This window comes from Salvelinus alpinus, chromosome 36 (assembly GCF_045679555.1).
Source record: "Salvelinus alpinus chromosome 36, SLU_Salpinus.1, whole genome shotgun sequence".
NCBI lineage: Eukaryota > Metazoa > Chordata > Actinopteri > Salmoniformes > Salmonidae > Salvelinus > Salvelinus alpinus.
The window spans coordinates 18,429,616-18,452,398 of record NC_092121.1 but is presented as its reverse complement, the minus strand read 5'-3'; the positions used below and the strand labels follow the sequence as shown (position 1 = coordinate 18,452,398).

Below are 22,783 nucleotides of genomic sequence, written 5' to 3'. Positions count from 1 at the left end.
AATGCCTGGCATTTTAATCAAATGCTTTTGGATTGTATTTTTCTGCACTCTGTCTCGCCCAGAATCAAGCTGTATGTCTCCTAATGTCTAGGTCAGTGAGGCCAAACTGTTGTCAGATAGCTATCCCTGGAATCTGTCTGTATTCACTCAAAGTTGGATCCAGAGCTCTCTAACATACACTGAAGAATGGCTATGAGACGTTATTTATGGGTACATACTGTGATGGGTTTAGTTTTTCACAACAACCGTTCCGCCCAAAAATATCACAGCTCAGGTATTAAATGGTATTGTCTTTCTTGGAAGTAGGTTGTTTGTTTAATTGTGCTTTTAAACTATGGTGCCTTAACATGCCCATATATTTGAAAATAAGATACCTAAAATAACTGTTCTTTTTTTATAGTCTATGCAATTGGTCACAAGACATATACTGTATTCTATTCTACTGTATTTTAGTCAATGCCACTCCGACGTTGCTCGATCTAATATTTATATATTTATATTAATTCTATTCTTTTACTTTTAGATGAGTGTGTATTGTTGTGAACTGTTAGATACTGCTGCACTGTTGGAGCTAGGAACAGAAGCATTTCGCTACACCCGCAATAACATCCGCTAAATATGTGTATGTGACCAATACAATTTTATTTGAATAGCCCATAATCAAATCTACATTCAGTTAAATGACTTGAAGAAGAGGGTTTTATTCATCAATTCCTAATTACTCTTTGGTCTGTGTATGTTTTTTTCATCGCTCAACCTTTATGGTGGTTTGCGACTCAAGACACCTCAATTGGTGGTTCACGAAGCAAAATGTTTGGGAACCCTTGGTCTATGGTAAAAGTGTTACCTCACATTTCATGACACAAAGACAATAGACCAGTATGATACTGCTTTGTAATATTTAATTCTAGTTTTATAAGTTACATGAATTTGTACTGTATTTCATTGTCATTGTCTGCTTTTAAGTAGAACATCTGAGCATGGCAGTGAATCTATAGCACGGAAGAATGCTAACATCCAGGAACGTACAACGGTGTAAGCATGCATGTATCTTTGCAACAATAATTATTTTATACTGGATCTACATTCTGTGTCTGAGTTATTGCAATTCTAAACATGAATTACAGCAGAAGATGCCCATATCTCTATTCTTCTCCCTTGACGCCAACATCACGACTCTTAGCTCTTAATTTGTTCACTTGGCATTCTGCTATGTCTGCCCGCTCCTCAGCTTCATCAAGCTCATGTTGCACATTCCTGAATTTAGCCAAATTGATACTGGTCTGCTCCTCCTGTGGCTCACAGAAAATAGATAGATATGAATAAGTTAGAAGTGGTGAACTGTTGTCCTATTTATCTAATAATACTATGCACAGTTGTTGCCAATAATATATTGTACTCACCGCCTCCTCATTCTGCCTTTTGTAAGCTTTCACCCTCATCTGCAGCTTGTTGACCAACTCCTGCAGTCTGCCTACATTATTCTTATCTTCCTCACCCTTTTATCATGATTTGATGAAAGTCAGGAATAAGCAACCAAACATATTTTACCTGATACGTGAGCTCCTTGACTTTTCTCTCATATTTTCGCACACCCTTCATGGCTTTTTTTTTTTTTTTCACCTTTATTTAACCAGGTAGGCTAGTTGAGAACAAGTTCTCATTTGCAACTGCGACCTGGCCAAGATAAAGCATAGCAGTGTGAACAGACAACACAGTTACACGTGGAGTAAACAATAAACAAGTCAATAACATGGTAGAAAAAAAAGAGAATCTATATACAATGTGTGCAAAAGGCATGAGGTAGGCAATAAATCGAATAATTACAATTTAGCAGATTAACACTGGAGTGATAAATCATCAGATGATCATGTGCAAGAAGAGATACTGGTGTGCAAAAGAGCAGAAAAGTAAATAAATAAAAGCAGTATGGGGGGTGAGGTAGGTAAATTGGGTGGGTAGTTTACAGATGGACTATGTACAGCTGCAGCGATCGGTTAGCTGCTCGGATAGCAGATTTTTAAAGTTGTTGAGGGAGATAAAAGTCTCCAACTTCAGAGATTTTTGCAATTCGTTCCAGTCGCAGGCAGCAGAGAACTGGAAGGAAAGGCGTCCAAATGAGGTTTTGGCTTTAGGGATGATCAGTGAGATACACCTGCTGGAGCGCGTGCTGCGGGTGGGTGTAGCCATCGTGACCAGTGAACTGAGATAAGGCGGCACTTTACCTAGCATAGCCTTGTAGATGACCTGGAGCCAGTGGGTCTGACGACGAACATGTAGCGAGGGCCAGCCGACTAGGGCATACAGGTCGCAGTGGTGGGTCGTATAAGGTGCTTTAGTAACAAAACGAATGGCACTGTGATAAACTGCATCCAGTTTGCTGAGTAGAGTATTGGAAGCTATTTTGTAGATGACATCGCCGAAGTCGAGGATCGGTAGGATAGTCAGTTTTACTAGGGTAAGTTTGGCGGCGTGAGTGAAGGAGGCTTTGTTGCGGAATAGAAAGCCGATTCTTGATTTGATTTTGGATTGGAGATGTTTGATATGAGTCTGGAAGGAGAGTTTGCAGTCTAGCCAGACACCTAGGTACTTATAGATGTCCACATATTCTAGGTCGGAACCGTCCAGGGTGGTGATGCTAGTCGGGCGTGCGGGTGCAGGCAGCGAACGGTTGAAAAGCATGCATTTGGTAATGCATAAATAATGTATTACAAAAGAATCACAAACTAAGAGAGTGTGAACTGGAAATAAAACATTTATCTTTATCCTTACTCTGGTCTCTGGAGCTCTTTTTTTTCCACCTTTCAGGGCTAACTGCTCAGCCTCATCCAGACGCTGCTGCAAGTCTTTAACAGTGACCTACAGGTTCTTCTTCATCCTCTCCACGTGACCACTCGTGTCCTGCTCCTTCTTCAGCTCCTCAGCCATCATGGCAGCCTATCGGTACAGAATTTGTAATTGATCAAGACATTGTTTGAGCAGACTTCATTTGGGCTGAGATTTACACATTTGGGCTGAGATTTACAGTTCGGACTTACATCTATAATAGCCTTTTTAGCTTTATCATCTGCATTTCTTGCTTCTTGGACTGCATCTTCCACCTCTGATTGCAGCTGAGTTATGTCAGACTCCATCTTCTTTTTTGTGCTGATGAGACCAGTGTTGTGTTAAATGAGTAAAGAGATAAGGTAACACAATAAGTTAAACTGATACATTTAACTGAAGGCCAAAGTTCCGAATTGTTTATGGGGCCTCACCTGAGAGTGCAACAGGTGCATCCTCTCGCTCACGTCGACCAGCTCCTGCTCGGCCAGTTTACGGCACCTCTCTGCCTGCTCTAGTGTTGCCCTCATCTCCTCAATCTCTGCTATCATCAGTGTATTGCGCCGTTCTACAATGGCCAGCTGCTCCTTCAAGTCCTCCTGCCCATGGAGGGCATTATCCAAATGGACCTGAGTGTCCTGAAACAGAAAGGTCATGAATAAGTACAATACCCACTGACTAGAACTTTGATAGAGATGGTGAGTGTTATGGTTGAAAAAAGATGGGTTTCTGGAACCAAACACTAACTTTGAGCTGGCCCTGGATGTTTCTGAGCTGCTTGGTAGCATCAGCTGCTTGGTGGTTGACATGGCCCAGCTGAATCTCCATCTCATTTAGGTCCCCTTCCATCTTCTTCTTGACTCGGACGGCATCGTTTCTGCTGTGGGTCTCAGAATCTAGAGCACTCTGCAGGGTGTCCACGGTCCTCTGATGGTTCCTCTTCAGCAGGTCTATTTCCTCATCTTTCTCTGCCACCTTTCTGTCAACCTCTGACTTGATCTGGTTCAACTCCAGTTGAAGGTGGAGCATCTTGGCCTCTTCATGTTCAAGGGAGGACTAGAAGAAGACACCAGTGCACAGAACAGAAACATTTGCGGTCATATTCAAATAATACATGTAGGGGAATGCACAATATGTGTGAGAAAATGGCGAACCTCAGCTTCTTCAAGAGTTGTTTGGGTGTCCATCTTGTCCTGTTCAGCTTGTTTCGCTGCCTTTTCCAGGTCATGGAAGGTCTTTGCAGACTGTCCCACTTGCTCAGTGATATCTGTTATTTCCTCTGAAAATTGACAAAGCAATATGTTTGTTACATGCAGACCTATAAGCTAAAACTCATACATACATTCTATGAGGGTATGTTGTTATGATTTTCAAGGGTGATGATGATCATACGTTGAAGGATCTTATGCTCTCTCTTCATGTTCTCTAAGTGATCCAGGGCTTCTTCAAATGTGTTTTTCATCTTGAATAGCTCTGTGCTCAGAGACCTGGACTCCCTTCGTGAGCCGTCCAGCTCAGACCAGGTCTCTTCATACTTCTCTTTCCATTCAGCAAGATCCTGATGTTAAAAAAATCACATGAAATTCATACCTATTGTTGAGACCGAACCACCACAGTCTTTAGTAATTCAGACACTAAAGGAGTAAATATGATTACTTTGTCAAAGTTCCTCTGGTTCTGCTTGTAGTCTCTGCTTGTAGTCTCTGCTTATGGTCTCTGCTTGTAGTCTCTGCTTGTAGTCTCTGCTTGTAGTCTCTGCTTGTAGTCTCTGCTTGTAGTCTCTGCTTGTAGTCTCTGCTTGTAGTCTCTGCTTGTAGTCTCTGCTTGTAGTCACCGCTTATGGTCACTGCTTATGGTCTCTGCTTGTGGTCTCTGCTTGTAGTCTCTGCTTGTAGTCTCTGCTTGTAGTCTCTGCTTGTAGTCTCTGCTTGTAGTCTCTGCTTGTAGTCTCTGCTTGTAGTCTCTGCTTGTAGTCTCTGCTTGTAGTCTCCGCTTGTAGTCACCGCTTATAGTCTCTGCTTGTAGTCTCTGCTTGGTCTTCTCCAGTGAGGCACACTTAGCATTCATTGTCTCTGTCTGCTCTTCAGAATCCTGGAGGCGTTGGGCAAGCTTCCTCCTTAAAAGAGGAACAAACAGTAGTAAATCAGTTGATTAATTAATGAATGTATGTTGCAAAATAATATATGTTTTACCCATCAGTGCACTAACTTAGCATCCACAAGTTCCTCAGTGCGCTAGATGGCATCAGTCTCATACTTGGTTCTCCACAGAGCTACCTCACTGTTGGCCTTGGACATGCTCTGCTGCAGCTCAGCCTTGGACTCCTGCTCCTCCTCATACTGCTCCCAGAGCAGGTCACAGTCATGGTGGGTTGATTGTAAACCACGGGCCAGGGCATTCTTAGCCTAAAGCCAGAGACAATTCATAAAGTTAGTCTTAGCTTATATCGTCGTTGTGAAATAATTATGGCTTGTAATTGGCAAGAGTTTGTCTAACCTTAACTTCCTCCTCCAAAAGTCTCTTCAGCTCTTCAATCTGTTGACTGCTCACTAGTTTCACTCTGCTCAGCTGGGACACAGTTAGCTCCTTCTCCTCAAGCTGGCGTTTGAGCTCACCTATTCAAGATATATTGTAAAAGTGGCACACTAGCAGCGTAGTTCTCAAACTATGTATCAAGTCCTTGGTGTCCTTCATATAAATGGGATTTACTTGAAACTTACCATTTTCTGTTTGCAAGCGAGCATTCAGGGCAGTGTAATCATTTAGCGACTCATGGGCCTCGTCAGATTTGTTCTTGTACTCATTACTTTGGTCTTCAAGAGTTCTGCACAGTTTCTCAAGGTTAGCCTAAAATGTTAAAAATAACAGTAAGTAACCAGTGTATCCAACCTGGACTCAGGGGTAGACGTAACATAGTAAATGTAATGCTTCGTATGGTATGTATTCATTTGCAGATGTCCATCATCCATTTCTATGATATGTCGCAATTTGTGTTATGTTACGAATTTACAAATTTCAATTTTATGTGGCTAATGTTAGCTAGGCTAGGATTTAAGGTTTGGGTTAGGAGTTAGGTTAAAGTTAGGGTTAGCTATCAGCTAAGTAGTTGCAAAGTAGCTACCCACCCACACAACCTATGGATTGCTAGACGTTCGCATTATACACCCAACCTATTTAAATGTTTTGCATTAAGCAACCTTCTGTCTTATATAACCATACAAAACTTAACATATCATACTCATTTGAACTTCCTAGATTTAAGTTTACTATGTTACCGCTAGTCTATGAGACCAGGCTGGTGTATAGTGAATGGGTTTCTTTTGTATGTTGAATATCAACATGGTCAACATCTGATGAACCTACCTTGCTTTTGAGAACACTCTCCACGTTGCAGGCCAAGTCATCAATTTCCATCTTGTATTCACTTTTCTCCTTCTCCAGTTTCTGCTTAACTCTCTGGAGGTTGTCCATTTGTTCTCCCAGTTCTGCCACGCTGTCTGCCTGCTTCTTGCGGAGAGCAGCAGTGATTGACTCATGCTGCAGGGTGGACTCTTCGAGATCACGACGCAGCCTCTGAAACTCACTTTCGTGCTTCTTGTTTGCATCAATTTGGGAAGCAGTGGCTCCACCAGCTTCTTCCAGTCTCTGACTGATCTCCTCAAGTTCCCTGGAGAGATCAGACCTCTGCTTCTCTATCTTGGCCCGAGCAGAGCGCTCAGCTTCGATTTCCTCTTCGAGTTCCTCAATGCGAGCCTGTGGTAAAAAAAAATATTCCGTCAAAATTTTGGCAAAAATTACAATGTATGCATTTCATTTATTTTCACAAATCACATACCTGAAACTCCTTTATTTTCTTCTGAAGTTGAGAGCTCAATATTTGTTCATCCTCAATTTTACCTTGCAGGTAACTGAACTCTAAATCCTTCCTGAAAACATTTGAGAATTCATTGAATGGAAATTAGTTGATGCTCCATTGTTTGTGCTGCTTCTATCACTTTCAACTATTGCTCTATCAACATGTGAATCAAGAGTTTAATCTCCATAAACTCAATGATAATTTCTAACTTTTTAAATCTTTCATCCATTTGTTGTCTTTCATTCTCCAGGTCCTTTACATTTTCCTGGGACAGCTTGAGATCTCCCTCAAGTTTTCTTTTGGCTCTTTCCAAATCCGCATGCACCTTCTTCTCCTGCTCTAGAGATCCCTCAAGCTGGAAGGAGACCATAGTCCAGAACAATTGAAATCTTGAAAGAATGCTAACAAAAGACAAAAGTGTATAAGTCACTTGATGCTTACATTATCAGCCTGTTGTTCCAGCTTGACCTTTGTCTTAGTCTGTGTTGACTGTGTCCTCCTCTGCCTGGAGTTCATCCAGGGTCTGCTGGTGCACCTCTTGCAATGCCTTGATCTCCTTTGAAGACTTCAGAAGATGTTGTTCTAATGTGGTCAACTCTTCTGTCAAATGTTTCACCTGTGTTAAAGAATGCACACAGTTACCCTCCATTCATTGTGGTTATGAGATTTAAAGGCATGGGGTGATGTGCTTATCAGATGCCCTGACCTTATTTTCTGTGGCATATTTCTCCTTCTCAACCTCGGCAATAGTGAGCTCCAGGTCGCCTAAATCCCTTTTGAGCTCGGAGCATTCATCCTCCAGTTTCCTCTTCCTGGCAGTGATCTCTGCATTGATCTCTTCCTCTGGATCTTACTCTTGATCAACCCCTCACATCTCTCCTCTGCATCAGAGAGGTTCTCTCTTTCCTATTGAAATATGAACAAGTAGCATACCTTAGACAATAAAACCACTGTAACAGGGTTGCTGCTACTGTTTATTATATATAATGCTGCCTGGTCACTATCCTTACTATATGTACATATCTACCTCAATTACCTCGTACCCCTGCACATCCACTCGGTACTAGTACCTCGTGTATATAGCCAAGTTATCGCTACTCATTGTGTATTTATTCCTATTTTCTTTATATATTTCTCTCTGCATTGTTGGGAAGGGCCCATAAGTAAGCATTTCACTGTTAGTCTACACCTGATGTTTACGAAGTATGGGACAAATACAATTTGATTTGTGTTCATTGGATTCAATTAAAGTTTGGTACTTCTTGAAATGTTAATATGTAACCCTCATAGAAGGTGCTATATATTGATAAGAACCATGCAACATCTACACACATCTAATATAAAGCATGTTCTTAAAAACCTGACAGAAACCCACCACTTGAATCTGGAGGTAAAGGTCATTCTTCTCCTGAGCAAGGACCACCGTCTTTTCCTCAAGTTCCTTCCTCCTGGCGTCTGACCTTGCAAACTCGCCTTTGACCTTTGAGAAGTCCTCTTTCATCGTCTGCATCTCCTTCTCAGCCTCTGCGCTTCGCAAAAGGGGCTTGATCTTGAAGTAGAGCCTCATCCAAGGCCAGTTCTTCACGTTCATGAATGACCGGATGTTATATTGGATGATGAAAATGTATTCCCTATGTAGTGGCAAAAATAAAAAATCCCATCCTTTATTGAAGTTCATAGGAGCTGTACTGTCTTCATTTTTCCCTTACAGAAATATGTTTTTTAGACCTTTTCCTTGACATCTCCTTAAACCTCTGCCTGGTGACATAGCCCCTGGAGACAGCCTGGATGCGAGTCAACAACCACTGCCAGGCGCTCATCTCTCATCTCCTCCAGCAGACCTAACAGGCCAGCTTTAAAGAACACCTAATATACACATACAAACACAAAGAATGCAAATGCTATTCTGAGTTGGTGCACCACTGTCTGAATGTACACTACAGAAGACGACAACTGCTCACATCACTCGATAACATCATCCCTATAGGTCAGAGAATAACATTGTTTTGTCACAATACCTTAGTGTATCCAAATTTGTACTGGGCGTGGTCCACGTCGATGGAGGACAATAGCTTCTCTGATGCCTTTTTGCTGTCAATAAACTGCCCCTCTGGGATAGCACTGGCATTCAGGATTCTGTATCTGTTGGGGAAACAGTCCACATTTATCCTTGAGCTCATGTTTGTTGAATCGTTTTTCTTATAGGTAACAGGGATCAATGAAGGATTTGCCTCTGCTTGAAGTCAGCATATATAATCCTGCTTGGGAACCCCTTCATGCAGATCCTGATACCCTCCAGCACACCGTTACAGCGCAGCTGATGCAAAACGAGGTAGTGTTCCATGGCCCCTACATGGAAAGGCAGAATTCTGTCAGGTCAGGCAGCCTTGAGAGCAAACAACCCACATTACATGTTTCAAACCTTTACATACCTGGTGTTTTGGTCTCATTTGGGATGATGCATCTCACAAAATGGGGATGTGTGGACCTCAGGTTAGACATAAGCTTGTTGAGATTTTCCTGAGGGAAGGTTATGAAATGCAAAAAAAATTATGAACAAGCAAAACAATGCTCACTGAATTGTGCGGAAATGTTCTGAAGTCTACATACGATCATTAGATGGATATACATGTTCATAGTAGGGGGAAACAGTTTTACCCTGAAAAGTGCAGAGACAGTCTGGAAAAAGGACCCCTTCTTTTTTGCTCCTCTTTGGTTTCTATCAGCTACAGAAAGAGAGACATAAAACAATTATATTTCTACTCAAGATCATGTTTCACTGGTCTTATAATGCTGATGTAAACTCACCATCAACTAAGACAAACGTTGCAAACAACTGAGACAATAGTTTCAGGGCAGCTTTTTGGTACAGTTGTACCAGTGTCATTCAGCGGGTCCTTGTTCTTCTCCAACCAGCCACCGATGTTGTAGTCCACAGTGCCAGCGTAGTGCACCAGGGTGAAGTGGGCCTCTGCCTTGGCTTTGGCAGGCTTGGGCTTCTGGAAGTTGCTGTTCTTCCCAAGATGCTGGTCGTAGAGTTTGTTCTTGAAGGAGCAGTCTGTTGCCTTTGGAAACATGCGTTCTGCTTCAAGGATGGAGAAAATACCCATTGGCTGTGGAAGATTTAGTGCAACGGGTTTAGAAGAACCAAGTTATAGAAGTTCATTGTTTTGATCACGTCTGTCTACTAAATTTCAATACTTTGCTTGTAAACTTTTTAATTACTGTAATTAAACAGATCTTTTTCAACTCTGTCCTGTTGATCCTAACTTATTGAATCCATTAACAGTTAGACTGTAAAGAGTGACTTAAAGGAAGGCTGAAAAGGTCACAATACCTTCTCAATAAGCTCAATGCAGGCAGCCAAGTCCATACCAAAGTCAATGAACTCCCAGTCTATTCCTTCCTTCTTGTATTCCTCTTGTTCCAACACAAACATGTGGTGGTTGAAAAACTGTTGCAGTTTCTCATTAGTGAAGTTGATGCAGAGCTGTTCCAGGCTGTTCATCTGCATGGTTTACAAAATATAATTAAATAACATACAATCAATTATTATGTTGTTGTAAATGTGTTTCAAATGAGGAGTCCACTCATACCTCAAAGATCTCAAAGCCTGCTATGTCCAGAACGCCAATAAAATGCTGTCTGGGCAATTTGGTGTCTAGCTGCTGGTTTATTCTGGTCACCATCCACAAGAACAGTTTATCATACACTGCCGTAGACAGGACACCCATGGAGTTATTCACCTGCAAATGAGACAAAACACATTTTAGGACCATTAAAATTTGTGAGAGTTGGGCGAGGGTCACTCATGTCTGTACACACTTTAATGTAGTTGTCATACCTGTTGAACTGTCTGTCCTTTGTTGACATATTCATTCCCGACCTTCACTCTGGGATAGCACACAGCCTTCAGTAAATCAGCAGAGTTCAGGCCCATGAGGTAGGTGACTTTGTCAGCCACTATTGGATACATGAGACAAAAAATATGAGTGGATTCTGGCTGTGGATAAGTGAAGATTTAATTTGAATTTCTAAATAAGTCAAAACCAAAGACTGCTGACCCTCAGTGCCATCAGGCTCTGCCTGTTCCTCACGCTGCTTCTGCTTGAACTTCATGTTCCCATGATGCATCACAGCACCAGTCAGTGTGTAGATCCCAAGTTTCTCCTCTGCAGTGAAGCCTAGGATATCAATGGCACTCTATTGGGACAGATATTGGAGCTCAGTCAAACACATATAAACATTTAATCAGTCCCTAAGACAATCTTATACAGTACAGTTGAGGGTTTTCTATTATGTTTTCAATGTAGTTCTTTTCCAAGCTGTGTGGGTAATATAAAGATATGCGATATAAGGTACAGGTGGACTCACCTCATCTGTGGCCATGAGCTCTTCTGTGTCATTGATGCTTTGCACCGTTATTTCCCCCTGACTGATGAAAGGGTAGTCATATGGGTTGGTGGTGATGAGCAGCATCTCTGGTGAACATGATAGAGAAGGTGTATATTTACCATTGGGGGTTATATTGGTGTTGGAGGCTGAACTCACAGTACAGCACATTTTCCAGATTGCATATTCCAGCCCTCTTTTTAGATGCAAAACATTTAAAGGGGCAATCTGCAGTTCAAACAACAAAGTGGTTAACCTACCACTGTTTTTGGTAAACAGTTGAGGGATGGGGCTGGGGAAATATAACCACTCTCAAATTTATAGACAGAGCTATGGATGTGAGGACTGACTCGGCTATACAGTTTTTATTTACAATTACATTGTTTTACTCCATTGTTTGTAAACAATCTTATATTTTGGGTTCTGATGGGGAACGACAGTTGACCTAAGCTCATGAGGCATTTATTCTTCAAGAATCAATGGGTATATATCATTAATTTAAAAGTACACAAATGGATGTAGCAATCACAGATTGACCCCTTAAAGTAACCAATAACCTTGCATTCCAAAACTACAATTACTGTGTATGGCTTTACATAGATCCACCAGCTAGAATTACTCAACCTACCAATTAACTCAGGCTTCTTATTGGACATGATCTGGTAGAAGATGTGATAACTCCTTTCTGCTAGGAGCTGAAACATTACCCTGGATTTTTCCAATAGATCTAAAGAAGAAAATCATAGAAATCAAGGGACATCTTGTTCCAATCCACAGCAATGGCCTTGTATTTGCAAAGAAAATAGGCAAGCAAACTCACAAGTCTCAATATCAGCTGAGGACAGCTTCCCCTTTGTTTCAAAGTGGATGCGGATGAATTTTCCCTGTATGTTTTCCAAAAATTACATTATTTTTAAAATGTCACATTTCAGCTAAGGTGACTGGTTTATGAATGCATGCCTGGCTATATGTTAACCCTATATGCTCATACTGTATGTTGATCAAACCCACTCACAAAGCGAGAGGAGTTGTCGTTCCTCACTGTCTTGGCATTCCCAAAAGCCTCCAGCAGAGGGTTGGCCTGGATGACTTGATCCTCCAGGGTTCCCTTTGAGAATAAAAGTGTTGGTAAGTACGAGTAAATACACTTTACAGTAAATGCAATAGAAATTACTTTTGCAACAGAAAATGCATTAGAGGGAACTATATACATCTTATGTTAATGTAACATGAGTATGGATAAAACCTGAATTTTTCCATTGATTTCCTTCTTCTTATCACTTCCTCCAGCCATTGCGATTGTGGCAAAATACTGGATGACACGCTTTGTGTTTACAGTCTTCCCTGCACCAGATTCTCCACTGTCAAAATCAAGATTGAACAACACAATTGAGAGTAATAATGTAAACTTTCCTAGTAAATCTAGTTCTTTACAGAGGCAGACAATTAGTAACAGCATGTGCAGCAGTACATACGTGATAAGGATGGACTGGTTTTCACGATCTGTTGAAAGATAAAATCAACTACCCCATTTTCATACTTGAGAAAAAGTAAAGATACCTTAATAGAAAATTACTCAAGTAAAAGCGACAGTCACCCAGTAAAATCTACTTGAGTAAAAGTCCAAAAGTATTATTTTTTTTTTTTTTAAATATACTTAAGCATCAAAAGTAAATGTAATTGCTAAAATATACTTAAGTATCAAAAGAGAAAGTATAAATCATTTCAAATTCCTTATTTCAAGAAAACAAGACACACGATTTTCTTGTTTTTAGAATTTATGGATAGCCAGAAATCATTTACAAACAAAGCATTTGTGTTTAGTGAGTCCGCCAGATCAGATGCAGTAGGGATGACCAGGGATTTTCTCTTTAAGTGCGTGAATTATACAATTTTCATGTCCTGTTAAGCATTCAAAATGTAACGAGTAATTTTGGGTGTCAGGACAAATGTATGGAATAGAAAGTACATTATTTTCTTTAGGGATGTAGTGGAGTAAAAGTAGAAGTTGTCAAAAATAGAAATAGTAAAGTACACCCCAAAAAACTACTTAAGTAGTACTTTCAAGTATTTTTACTTAAGAACTTTACACCACTGGATAAAATTACCTGTTAACTATACTGTAATAGCTTGCTGCCACAATATGATACATCATTAAATGAAGATTATGCCTGTTAGCATAAACTGCTAGGCATTATCAGAGATGGAGAAAATGTGGGGTGGGACCTCCTGGCGCTTCTTGCCCCGATAGCCAGCCACCACCTCTGGGTTGTGGACCGGGAGCCGCTTATAGGGGTTCACAGTCACACAGAACAGCCCAGAGTAGGTCTGCAATAGGGGAACAACTCAGGTTATGTCATTTACATTTACATTTACATTTAAGTCATTTAGCAGACGCTCTTATCCAGAGCGACTTACAAATTGGTGCATACATTGATGACTTGATCTGATTGAACCCAGGAAACTAGTTGGTAGATGTTTGATTGACAATGCAATTAGAAGATGTACGTATGACTGAGTTGAAATGTAATCTGATCTGTGTCTGCTTACATTGATCATCCAGGCAGCGTAGCGCTCCTTGAGGTTGTACAGCACGGTTGGCTCATGGAGATGGGTCAACATGGCCATGTCCTCGATCTTGTCAAATTTAGGAGGGTTCATGGGGCTGATGTCATCCGGATTCACTGTGACAACCTGCAACATGATCAAATAAAGGAGAGGGCAGTTAGGGGAGGCAAGTTTCCATTCAAATAACGAACCAGTTGCATTCTAGAATAACAACTGGATGAAACTGCATCGAAATCATTTCACGGTGGCATAATTAACTTTTTATTTAGCATCCAAGAAGGCTTAGAAATGACATGTACTCTGAATTTCAGTCACTCTCACATAGTAAATAAAATATAACATGCTTTCCCACTGGGCAAACACTGGTTGAATGTTGTTTCCACGTCATTTCAACAACAAACATTTTATGTGATGACGTTGAATCAATGTGGAAAACTGATTGGATTTGAAAAAAAGTCATCAACGTACGTGAATATTGTCTTTTTTTAACCCAACTTTTAACCATGGTGGAATGTTTTGTTGACTTCACTTTGAATTCATGTTAGCTGACAACTCAACCAAATGTAAATGTAAACAAACTCAACTCTCCAGGGCAACAGTGTACATTGAATAAGGCACAAGGGACTCCTGTCCAATTTTTCAAAGAGACGGGCATTTACTGTAGGTAGGACACAACAAATCAAGATATGGAATGGTTCAGTGGGTGAATTAATGAGCATACAACATAAAATTCTCATAAAGGATGATTTGATACTTTGACAGCTGAAAGGTGATCTCTTCTCATCTAGAAGAGTATTTCTTCCCAGTCATCACAAACCACCAGCCAGCCAGGAATGAGTGGAGTGCTTTGCCGAAGAGTGCTGAAAAACTGCTGTGCTCTCTCTAGTTCAGGTTACCAAGGGGGAACTCAACAGGTCCTTGCCTAAAATACAGTCATCAGCTGTGTATTCAGTTTGCAAGGATATTGAGAAATAATTTGTATGTATTAATATATATACAGTGGGGAGAACAAGTATTTGATACACTGCCGATTTTGCAGGTTTTCCTACTTACAAAGCATGTAGAGGTCTGTAATTTTTATCATAGGTACACTTCAACTGTGAGAGACGGAATCTAAAACAAAAATCCAGAAAATCACATTGTATGATTTTTAAATAATTAATTTGCATTTTATTGCATGACATAAGTATTTGATCACCTACCAACCAGTAAGAATTCCGGCTCTCACAGACCTGTTAGTTTTTCTTTAAGAAGCCCTCCTGTTCTCCACTCATTACCTGTATTAACTGCACCTGTTTGAACTCGTTACCTGTATAAAAGACACCTGTCCACACACAATCAAACAGATTCCAACCTCTCCACAATGGCCAAGACCAGAGAGCTGTGTAAGGACATCAGGGATAAAATTGTAGACCTGCACAAGGCTGGGATGGGCTACAGGACAATAGGTAAGCAGCTTGGTGAGAAGGAAACAACTGTTGGCGCAATTATTAGAAAATGGAAGAAGTTCAAGATGACGGTCAATCACCCTCGGTCTGGGGCTCCATGCAAGATTTCACCTCGTGGGGCATCAATGATCATGAGGAAGGTGAGGGATCAGGCCAGAACTACACGGCAGGACCTGGTCAATGACCTGAAGAGAGCTGGGACCACAGTCTCAAAGAAAACCATTAGTAACACACTACGCCGTCATGGATTAAAATCCTGCAGCGCACGCAAGGTCCCCCTGCTTAAGCCAGTGCATGTCCAGGCCTGTCTGAAGTTTGCCAATGACCATCTGGATGATCCAGAGGAGGAATGGGAGAAGGTCATGTGGTCTGATGAGACAAAAATAGAGCTTTTTGGTCTAACTCCACTCGCCGTGTTTGGAGGAAGAAGGATGAGTACAACCCCAAGAACACCATCCCAACCGTGAAGCATGGAGGTGGAAACATCATTCTTTGGGGATGCTTTTCTGCAAAGGGGACAGGACGACTGCACCGTATTGAGGGGAGGATGGATGGGGCCATGTATCGCGAGATCTTGGCCAACAACCTCCTTCCCTCAGTAAGAGCATTGAAGATGGGTCGTGGCTGGGTCTTCCAGCATGACAACGACACGAAGCACACAGCCATGGCAACTAAGGAGTGGCTCCGTAAGAAGCATCTCAAGGTCCTGGAGTGGCCTAGCCAGTCTCCAGACCTGAACCCAATAGAAAATCTTTGGAGGGAGCTGAAAGTCCGTATTGCCCAGCGACAGCCCCGAAACCTGAAGGATCTGGAGAAGATCTGTAGGGAGGAGTGGGCCAAAATCCCTGCTGCAGTGTGTGCAAACCTAGTCAAGAACTACAGGAAACGTATGATCTCTGTAATTGCAAACAAAGGTTTCTGTACCAAATATTAAGTTCTGCTTTTCTGATGTATCAAATACTTATGTCATGCAATAAAATGCAAATTAATTACTTAAAAATCATACAATGTGATTTTCTGGATTTTTGTTTTAGATTCCGTCTCTCATAGTTGAAGTGTACCTATGATAAAAATTACAGACCTCTACATGCTTTGTAAGTAGGAAAACCTGCAAAATCGGCAGTGTATCAAATACTTGTTCTCCCCACTGTATATACAAATATATTATGAATGTGTGTGTAAATTCATCGAAAATGATTTGTTACTATGAGCCAATCATGCATCTATGGCTATAACCAGAAAGAGGCTCCGGTGAATACCATTTATTTGCAGAACAATGGGCCCAGTCAAGACACTGGCCTGGCTGTCATATCAATAGCAACATGATTACAAATCAAGCTGTTAAATGAATTATCTAGGACAGTGCTCTACTCTTGACAACTCCTACGAACAACCTTAAACTCTGACCAGCACGTGTTTGCCACTAGGAACAGGCTAGTCTACAATATGGTTGCACAAAGTGAAGCCCTGAAAACCTTCATGGTAGCCTACGACTACATGGGCAGTAAAAAAATTATAATAAATCAGACAGACATACATAATTGTAAGTTCAAGTTTAATAAATTAAACATTACTTTGGAAATTCAGTTGAAATATGACTGATTTATGAATAGTACAAATCGAGTAACCAAAGAGTTATTACAGTGCATAAATGTTTCTGGTGTCACAGACGAGTCCAGGTATTGGGCCAGACTTAACAGCAAGGCTAAAAAGGAGAATTAGTGTAAAGGAAGTAAAGCCGAACTGTAACAGCACAACGACAACTATTCATGTATTTTTCCATTAGGAGTGTCCAAGGGTAAACACTGGAAAACTTAAGTTCTTCAGTAATGATTTCCAGGGAATACTTTCCCCCTCCATTTTATGGTGGTTACATTTGTTGAGGTACTTAAAATCAAGTATTATTGTTTGGCTCTCATATTTTACGTCGAAACAATTGTATTTCACATCGATTTAAATAATGGGCAAAGCAGAAAAAACAAACACTTAAGTGTTGTCCACACCCATTTGCAAACAATCACTTTAAATCATCTTAGACTTAAATATGATATTAGAGACCATGTTAAATGGTGAACCGCAACAAGGGAATGGTAAGTCGTAGACATTTGAATTCAATGAAAAGCTGTAATGCAGATAAATATTCCATGTCATTGAAAAAAATAAGGTAACGTTCAGTCCTGATGGGCCAGAGGGTGCTGGGCCAGAGGCTGCTGGGCCAGAGGCTGCTGGGCCAGAGGGTGCTGGGCCAGAGGCTGCTGGGCCAGAGGCTGCTGGGCCAGAGGCTGCTGGGCCAGAGGCTGCTGGGCCAGAGGCTGCTGGGCCAGAGGCTGCTGACAGTCTCTGAAGGCTGTGAGAGAGGCACACAAGAGGTGTTCCCAGACACAGACAGTGCACTTGACCAGTTCTCCTTCATCTCACCTCTTAATTCCCCTTCTTGTACTTCCTCATGTGTGATGCAATGGAAGAGGAGATCTCAGCGCTCCTCTTGTTCTGTCCAAAATACTCCTTGAACTCTCCGTCCGGACCAACCAGGTACATGATGATTGTGTGATCGACCTGCAGTCAAGAATAAAGCAGGTTTCATTTAGATATCAATTCAGCTGGGAAAAGTGTGAATATCTACTTTACTATGAACAAATGAGAGTTCTGAATAAGAGCAGGATCAGACTCACAATGTAGTCGTTGTCTTCATCCTTTGGTCCCTGGCTGTAGTAGACTCTGTAGGCTCGAGAGACCTGGTCAATTTGGGCCATTGTCCCAGTCAGGCCAATGAGCTTAGGGGAGAACTCTGGGGATAGAGGACAGAGGGGGAATGTTATTGTTCCACCAATGTGAGTCTAAATGCCACTTTTACCATAACATGGAAGCTACAGTAGTTAATGGCTTGTTCTCTTTACCTTTCACATATGTCCCCATGGCCTCAGGTGTGTCCCTGTCAGGATCAATGGTGATGAGGATGGGGGTCAGGTTTGGAAGAGACTGTATCCTGTCTGGGAAACATGGAAAGACATGGTGTTGATCACAACAAATCTCCTGTACATTCCAGGGTTGTAGCGTTAACATTATGCTTTGTGAAAACATGATATGAGTGACTGACTGGCTACTCACTCAACCATCTAATTGCCATGACATTCATAAATAATATGATGCATAATAAGAGACGTTTAAAATAAAACCTTTACCTATTTCATCCACCACCTCAATCATTTTCTCGATTTCATCAGGACAGATGTCAGGGCAGTGTGTAAACCCAAAGTAGATAAGGACCCACTGGCTGAGGAAATCCTCACTTTTACAGGGTTTATTATTCTGATCCACAAGAGAGAATGGACCCCCAAGTGCTGGTTTGCCCATTGACTTTGTCCTTTCTCTTTCAATCACTGCAGTGCATGTGTAAAAAAGACAACATAATGTAAAACAAATTGTTACCAACATGTACAGAAACTGACGATTAACTCCAGTTCAGAACATAAATTAATTTGTGTAAATCCACTGTTGGATGTAGCCTACTGCATGATGGTGAGTACGCCAAGAGGTGAAATGTCCTTACATTCTTCTTTTTCCTTTTTGAAATATTTCATTCCGGCAAGGAGAACACCCCCAAATGCAAATGTTATTGCTAATGATTTCCAAGTCACTGGCTGCAGAGGATAGATGAATGGAGACAGGCAAAGCAACAAGGTTAAAAACAAAGCAAAAGGCACGGTGCTTTATTTTATCCATAGACATTAAAACCAGGTTTTATCAGGTGCCCAGCCAGTTGTTTACATGTCACTCAGAAATGAATTGATACGTTACATACCCCTGTCTTTTTGGTTTTATCACCAGAAGGGGGCGGTGGAGGTAAAGACGAGAATGATCTTGAGTCGTAAAAAGACAACCACTGTGATGTCCGGCACGTCCAACTCCCGCATAGATTTACCTGCGCATTGCATGAGTACACACAATATGTTAACATGATGGATAGGTACAAGGTACAATGATATCTGTCTTCAAGCTGTTAGTCATTCCGCGCTTCAAACCGTGAACACATTTGATCCTAGTCTGTGTGTTGTAAGCTATGTATGACCTACCAGACCGTGGACTGTCCGTGGTGAGAGATCTGTGCCAGTCCTTCTCGATAAAGCGCGTGTAAAGCTGCAGATTGTGCTCACGCTTTGGTGCGAAATCATACGGTTTAACAATCGACAACTCAAAGTCTGATACGATATTAGGCCCACTGCCATGATGTTAAGCTAGTTTGTCAAGATCTCAATGCGAAAGTGGTAGCAGAATTTTACCCAACGTGAATCATGAAAGTGAAAACGCATTCAAATTCCTGATCTTGGATCAGTATACCTTTTACAACGATGCTCATTGACCGAGTGGCTCGCAATATCAACCTTTTAAGCTGACCCTGGACCTGCCGGCGAACGCAGTTATTTCTGGCTGTTAGAACCGGAAATTACGCACTTGAGTCCTATTTTTGTACTGTGTTCTCTGGGCGCTACTGACATCTAGCTATTGTAAAACACAGTACAGAAAATTCACTTTTCATTGGCAGTAGCTTACTTCTGCTGCCAACTTTAACATGTTAGGAGCACCAAACACAAAATAAGTTTGATTTACATTTATTTAAATAAAGCCTACATTACTTTTAAAGCACATATCCTGTAGCTAATCAAATCAAATTTTATTTGTCACATACACATGGTTAGCAGATGTTAATGCGAGTGTAGCGAAATGCTTGTGCTTCTAGTTCCGACAATGCAGTAATAACCAACGAGTAATCTAACCTAACAATTCCACAACTACTACCTTATACACACAAGTGTAAAGGGATAAAGAATATGTACATAAAGATATATGAATGAGTGATGGTACAGAACGGCATAGGCAAGATGCAGTAGATGGTATAGAGTACAGTATATAAATATGAGATGAGTAATGTAGGGTATGTAAACATTATATTAAGTGGCATTGTTTAAAGTGGCTAGTGATATATTTTTACATAAATTTCCATCAATTCTCATTAAAAAGTGGCTGGAGTTGAGTCAGTATGTTGGCATCAGCCACTAAATGTTAGTGGTGGCTGTTTAACAGTCTGATGGCCTTGAGATAGAAGCCGTTTTTCAGTCTCTCGGTCTCTCACTTTGATGCACCTGTACTGACCTCGCCTTCTGGATGATAGCGGGGTGAACAGGCAGTGGCTCAGGTGGTTGTTGTCCTTGATGATCTTTATGGCCTTCCTGTGACATCGGGTAGTGTAGGTGTCCTGGAGGGCAGGTAGTTTGCCCCCGGTGATGCGTTGTGCAGACCTCACTACCCTCTGGAGAGCCTTACGGTTGTGGGCGGAGCAGTTGCCGTACCAGGCGGTGATACAGCCCGACAGGATGCTCTCGATTGTGCATCTGTAGAAGTTTGTGAGTGCTTTTGGTGACAAGCTGAATTTCTTCAGCCTCCTGAGGTTGAAGAGGCGCTGCTGCGAGGCTATCGAGGCGCAGTGGTGCTAAATAAAAAATACCTAATTATTTGGAGCCTTGAGTAGGCTACAGTACATGCATTTCTTTCAATTTAGATTTCTGATGCAAAAATAATAATAAAAAGCCATTTATATTTCTTATTAAATTGTTTTATTTTACTGTGATTACACCAGATATCACCACAAGTGCAATGGGTTGCCTACAACAACAAAAAATGTTCAGAAAGAGAAAAGTATGATTCCAGTAAAAAAAGGAAAATGTATCAATCATATACATTCTAATTTATGACATTGTCACTTATTTAGATGTATGGTTTAGCAGGGGTGTTTTTTACATGGGTCTTTTTAAACAATGCATTCATGATTTCCATACTGCCACTGTAGCTAGGTCATATCCTCTTGTAAATGTTCCAACCCGCAGATATGTTGCTCACTCATCACTGGACTATCTTAATGAATGGATATCTACAGTGCAGTTTTACAATGCGGGGGCCAGCTGGTCCTCAGCTCCTTGTTAATGTAGTAGTACAGCCAGGCCACAAAGGGGAAGATTGTGATGGCAACAGCAACGAACAGTCTGAGAGCCCCAATAGAGCTAATAGAAAATAGTTACGACAGTACAGATATCAGTGATGTACGGAGTTTGAGTCTTTTTTTAAATAAGGTATTGCATGTTGGGATAAGGTCCAAATCTATGTTGAAAGTCCTTACCTTCCAGAGTGTTGACACAGGAGAAGCCAGACAAGTATCAAGATGAGACCAGAGAATTCCCTGGGGATAGAGAGAAACAGGTGTGACCAAAAGTATTTATTGAACACAATGCTCATCTAAACAGAAAAATATTTTGACAGAGAAACTATACCTTCCCTCCTCTTGCTGGAAGATATTTGTGATGCGCTCTTTATACAGAGTCCATCCCATCATGGAAACAACAGCAGTCGAAATAAGCACATGAAGTTTAGCAATTCTCCTCCAAAGTAGTGTCTCTGAAAAACAGTCTCTTAAGCATTTAAACATTCAGGGTGCAGTGCAGGCTCATGCATACATATTTCTAGCTTTAACTACACTCATGATATAGCTACAAGATACTAAACAGTCAATGGCCTTTTTCACTGGCCAAAAATGTTAAAATGGAAATGTTATTTAATAGGAAAAATAGGCAAAGGTCATTGATGGATCTTTATTCATCCATAATGCCCACATACCTGTTACATGTGGTTTAATGGCAATCAATAAACACAGGTTTGCTGGAATAGCATAGGCAACCTGGAAATAGAAAAGGTGTGGATGTGGATTACTGTAAATAAAAAAATTCAAAAAGCACTTTGATTATAGTAATTCATAAGAACATTAAACGACAAAAAAAAAGCGTGATCCTACCACCCATAACACTGCATCCGGATCGTTAATCTATGCCAATAAAAAAGACAAAAGGATAAGAGATGGGATTTACTCAGTTGGGCCAAATATTCAGAGACAGACATACACCGTGTTCACTCATTAAATTACTCTGCTAAATCCATGAGTTCAACAGAAGCAGATATGCCCACAGCTAACGCCAAATACAGTAGGCTATAGATACAAAGTATCTCAAACAATGTAACCAAATAAGGGAATCACTTGCCTGCACATAACTTGCTAGAGCAAAGAACAATGACATGCATACATTGCAAGCTCTCCAAATGATCAGAGAAAAGTTCGTTTTTGTGCACTTAACGTCACTCGGTTCGTTCATTGTCGCTGTCTATAACTACAGAACCAGTTTCTCGTAAACAGCAATTCGACAGCAAATTTTCCTCCTGGACTTTGAACCATAAACTTTGCGTTGAATCCGTATCCGTTAATTTTTTAGAGTGAGGTTTGGGGTATGAAGTTTCGACAACTGAACATTTATAGGCACGATTGCAAAGTCGCCAAGATTCGTTGTTTTCTATCTTTTTTTCTTGAAAACTGCTTTCTGAATATATATGAATAAGGAAAACGATTAAAAGGTACATATGTGTTACTGTTACATTAAATACTGATTTGGCTACTTTAAAATAAAAACAATTCTGGACAGTATTACACACTACTTTAATGTACGTAAACTGACATTTTACTGTTTACTGTATGGTAATTCATAGCCTAATACAATTAGGCTAGAAATCGCCCCTACCCACTGATACACGGTCAGATATTTGTCTTCCCCCTAGTGCTTTAGGTTAACGCTGGCGGTATGGTTATCTGAGCCTAGAT

At 40.9% G+C, this 22,783-nt stretch overlaps 2 protein-coding genes and 1 pseudogene across 2 annotated transcripts; all 3 read right to left on the bottom strand.

The window, feature by feature from the left end:
• Positions 1 to 934: 934 nt before the first annotated feature.
• LOC139565230 (myosin-8-like) lies at positions 935 to 13,838 on the bottom strand (annotated as a pseudogene).
• A 2,787-nt stretch (positions 13,839 to 16,625) lies between these two features.
• LOC139565375 (protein SCO1 homolog, mitochondrial-like) lies at positions 16,626 to 19,526 on the bottom strand. The gene is made up of 7 exons (XM_071385667.1): positions 19,161 to 19,526; positions 18,890 to 19,009; positions 18,638 to 18,728; positions 18,270 to 18,467; positions 17,985 to 18,077; positions 17,760 to 17,875; positions 16,626 to 17,643 (listed from the first exon to the last, which is right to left on the bottom strand). Exons 1-7 carry the CDS (start codon positions 19,311 to 19,313, stop codon positions 17,509 to 17,511), a joined length of 906 nt encoding a protein of 301 aa, XP_071241768.1. The 5' UTR covers positions 19,314 to 19,526; the 3' UTR covers positions 16,626 to 17,508.
• Positions 19,527 to 20,676: 1,150 nt separating this feature from the next.
• LOC139565376 (transmembrane protein 220-like) lies at positions 20,677 to 22,744 on the bottom strand. Its single transcript, XM_071385668.1, has 6 exons — positions 22,173 to 22,744; positions 21,929 to 21,958; positions 21,754 to 21,814; positions 21,411 to 21,534; positions 21,260 to 21,319; positions 20,677 to 21,143 (listed from the first exon to the last, which is right to left on the bottom strand). Exons 1-6 carry the CDS (start codon positions 22,281 to 22,283, stop codon positions 21,014 to 21,016), a joined length of 516 nt encoding a protein of 171 aa, XP_071241769.1. The 5' UTR covers positions 22,284 to 22,744; the 3' UTR covers positions 20,677 to 21,013.
• Between the last annotated feature and the right edge of the window lie 39 nt (positions 22,745 to 22,783).